General features: G+C 63.2%; 1 protein-coding gene across 1 annotated transcript in view; it reads right to left on the bottom strand.

The window, feature by feature from the left end:
* Nucleotides 1-2,609, bottom strand: part of LOXHD1 (lipoxygenase homology domains 1) — a 170,435-nt gene that overhangs the window by 67,976 nt on the left and 99,850 nt on the right. Inside the window, exons 19-20 of the mRNA XM_021713353.1 lie at nucleotides 2,549-2,603; nucleotides 1,877-2,031 (exon numbers count right to left, since the gene is read on the bottom strand). Of these exons, the coding sequence (XP_021569028.1) occupies nucleotides 1,877-2,031; nucleotides 2,549-2,603 (210 nt within the window). The remainder of the gene's footprint in view (nucleotides 1-1,876; nucleotides 2,032-2,548; nucleotides 2,604-2,609) is intronic.

Genomic DNA, 2,609 nt, shown 5'->3' with positions numbered 1-2,609 from the left:
CGATGACCTCGTGGACTGTGTGGGAGCAGCGAGGTTTTGGGAGGTGACCATGACAGGCCGAGGGGAAGACAGGCTGGGTGCTGCCTGCATCTGTGGGTGTGGAGGCCACCCTGAGGCCCTGGGCCGCGCGCAGAATCTCCTCAGCCACAGGTGGCATTAAGTGCTCGTGGTGAGCCGATCCTGGAGATCCAGGCGCCAGTTGGAAACCAACGGCAGGGATGGCTGGCTGTGGGGGGCAAGTGGACTGACTCGTGAACCCGCCAGGGTGTGCCTGCTTCAAGTCCCGGAGGAAGGGGCGATCCAGGACCCCTGGGTAGGGGGTCTGCTCTAGCACCTTTTGGGCTCTTCATTTTGAAAAAGACTTCAAATCGCTTATTAACAATGATTGTAGATGCAGGGGGTCCAAGTGCACGTTCGTTCTGTGGACGTTTTGCGTAGTGGTGGGGTTGGGTCTCCGTGGCCCACTCCCCAGACAGGGAACACTGCACCCACAGATGGCTTCTGGATCACAATCTCCCTCCCCACCTCCCCTCTCTTACTGTCCCCATGTCAGTTATCTCTACCTTTGTGGCTGTTTGGCTCCCACATCTACAGAAAACATGCAGAAATAGGATAGCAAAAGCTTGCCAGCCTCACTTAAATTCTGCGCTGATGGCAACATTCTCTTCCCCTCTTTCTGGCTTGCTCTCTCTCTGGCTCGCTCTCGTTCTCTCTCTCTCTCTCTCTCTCTCTCTCTCTCTCCCCTTCCCTTCTCTCTGACTCTCTCTCCCCCCACCCCTTCTCTTTGGCTGTCTCTCTCTGTCTCCATCTCTGTCTCCCTCTCCCCCTCTCTCTGGCTTGCTCTCTCTGTTGTTTTTCTAAGTCCTTTGAAAGTAGGTGGCTGCTCCCCAGCCCATCACTCCTAAGCCCCTCACACGGGTTACAGGCGTGTGGCTGTTTGCCCATTGTCCCAGGACAGGCGTGCCGCCCGGAAACCAGCCATCGACCCAGACTCTGATCTAACACTCGAGCCATGCTCAGTGCTCAAAGCCGCAGTAGTCCTGCCATCCTGGAGAGCAGCTGTTTCCTCGTCCAGGAAAACAGTGTCTGCCAGGCCCAAAGGAACGCTCTGAGACACGGGAGTGGCCCTCGCCCTCCGTCGTCGGAGAGGGTGGATTAAACCACAAGCAAAGGCCTCAGGTCAGCGGAGCAACGGGCCAGGAATGCTGTGATGACTTTGGTTAGTGGTTTTGTTTTGCCTCTCTATAGGAACGGGAGACCCTGGCTGTGGGATGGGGGCAGGGACGGGACAGGCAAGACAAGGGGTGGTCCTCTGGCCGGGGGCCACTGTAAAGTCCGGGCAAACACGGGTGGCCATGTGGGTGGTGTGTTCCCAGCGCCCCCAGGAGAGCAAGGCAGGTTTGCCCCCTCCTGGGCTCCCTCCTCAGGCCCATGGCAGGCCTCCCGCAGCCCCCCGTCCCCACCCTGTGTGGCCTCAGCCCAGCGTGCCCACTGGCGCTGGTCATGGAAGACTCGCTGCCCTGGCACCGGCCCCAGCTCTTGGCTCCCGGGATCGCGTCTTCCGAGAACCCCTTCCACCTGCTCACAGCGGCACCTCCCGGGAACCCGCTCCCCTGCTCAGCGCCGGGGCACCTGCCCGTGACACGTTCCTCAGGCTGCTCCTTGGGGTCCCATGGCCCCACACGCTGGCCCCTGCACTTTTCTCGTGAGCCCTCCAGCCCGGGGCCACAGGGGTGACCCTGGTGGGGTGCACCAGGCACGCCACCCAACTGTGGGCCCACATGCCGCCGACGCCGTGCCCCAGGTGGAGGCTGCTGTGGACGCCCCGGAGGGCCCTGGGACCACCACACCCACCCAGGTCGGGCCCCCGCTCTACCTGCCCCTGCTCAAATTTGTTGGACTTGTTCGACCTCTTGAGGGACCGCTCGCCCGTGTCCCCGTAGTCCTCACCGTAGATGGTCAGGTAGACATTGGCGTCGGTGCCCGCCTTGGGCACGTTCCCTGTAATCACCTGCACCTCGTAGGTGTTGGCTGGAGACACAGAAGAAGCCGACGTTGAGGACGCCAGGGCCGGGGCAGAGGAGGCCTGAGGCCCAGCCACTCAGATCCCGGGAGCAGGAGGGATTCATGGACACGCCTACGTGGACCCCGGACAGAAACCAACCGCTCCTCACCAGGAAGCTGAGGAGCCGCACGGGGCCTGGGTGGCCCTCCCACCTCCTGTCCCCATGGTTGGCTATGTTGAGACACCTCAGGGCTCCCCCTGAGAGACGCAGGACGAGGCCACACCGGACCCCGGCAGGACGGAAGACAAGAGGGCTGCTGGGGAACCGTGACAGTGCCACCAACCCAGCCTCGTATGAGGGACCGAGGTCCCCGTCCTTCTGGGCCCCTCTGGGGACTGACAAGCCCTCCTGGACAGGGCCACGTGGACCCTGCAGGACGGAGGTCAGGAGGGCGGCCAGGAGCCCCCGCGGCGCCCACCCGCACAGCCGTGTGAGGGGACGCCCTGCCTGGCCAGGACCGGGCACTGCCCCACCCGGCTTACGCTCGGGGCCCGGCCGGCCCGCCGGTGCCAGCTCCACGACCAGCTCGCCGTCCTCCTTGCC

This window comes from Carlito syrichta, unplaced genomic scaffold, assembly GCF_000164805.1.
Source record: "Carlito syrichta isolate Samal-C Ts95f unplaced genomic scaffold, Tarsius_syrichta-2.0.1 Scaffold304483, whole genome shotgun sequence".
Lineage (NCBI taxonomy): Eukaryota > Metazoa > Chordata > Mammalia > Primates > Tarsiidae > Carlito > Carlito syrichta.
The sequence above is the reverse complement of the archived record's forward strand: the minus strand, read 5'-3'. Positions and strand labels throughout refer to the sequence as shown.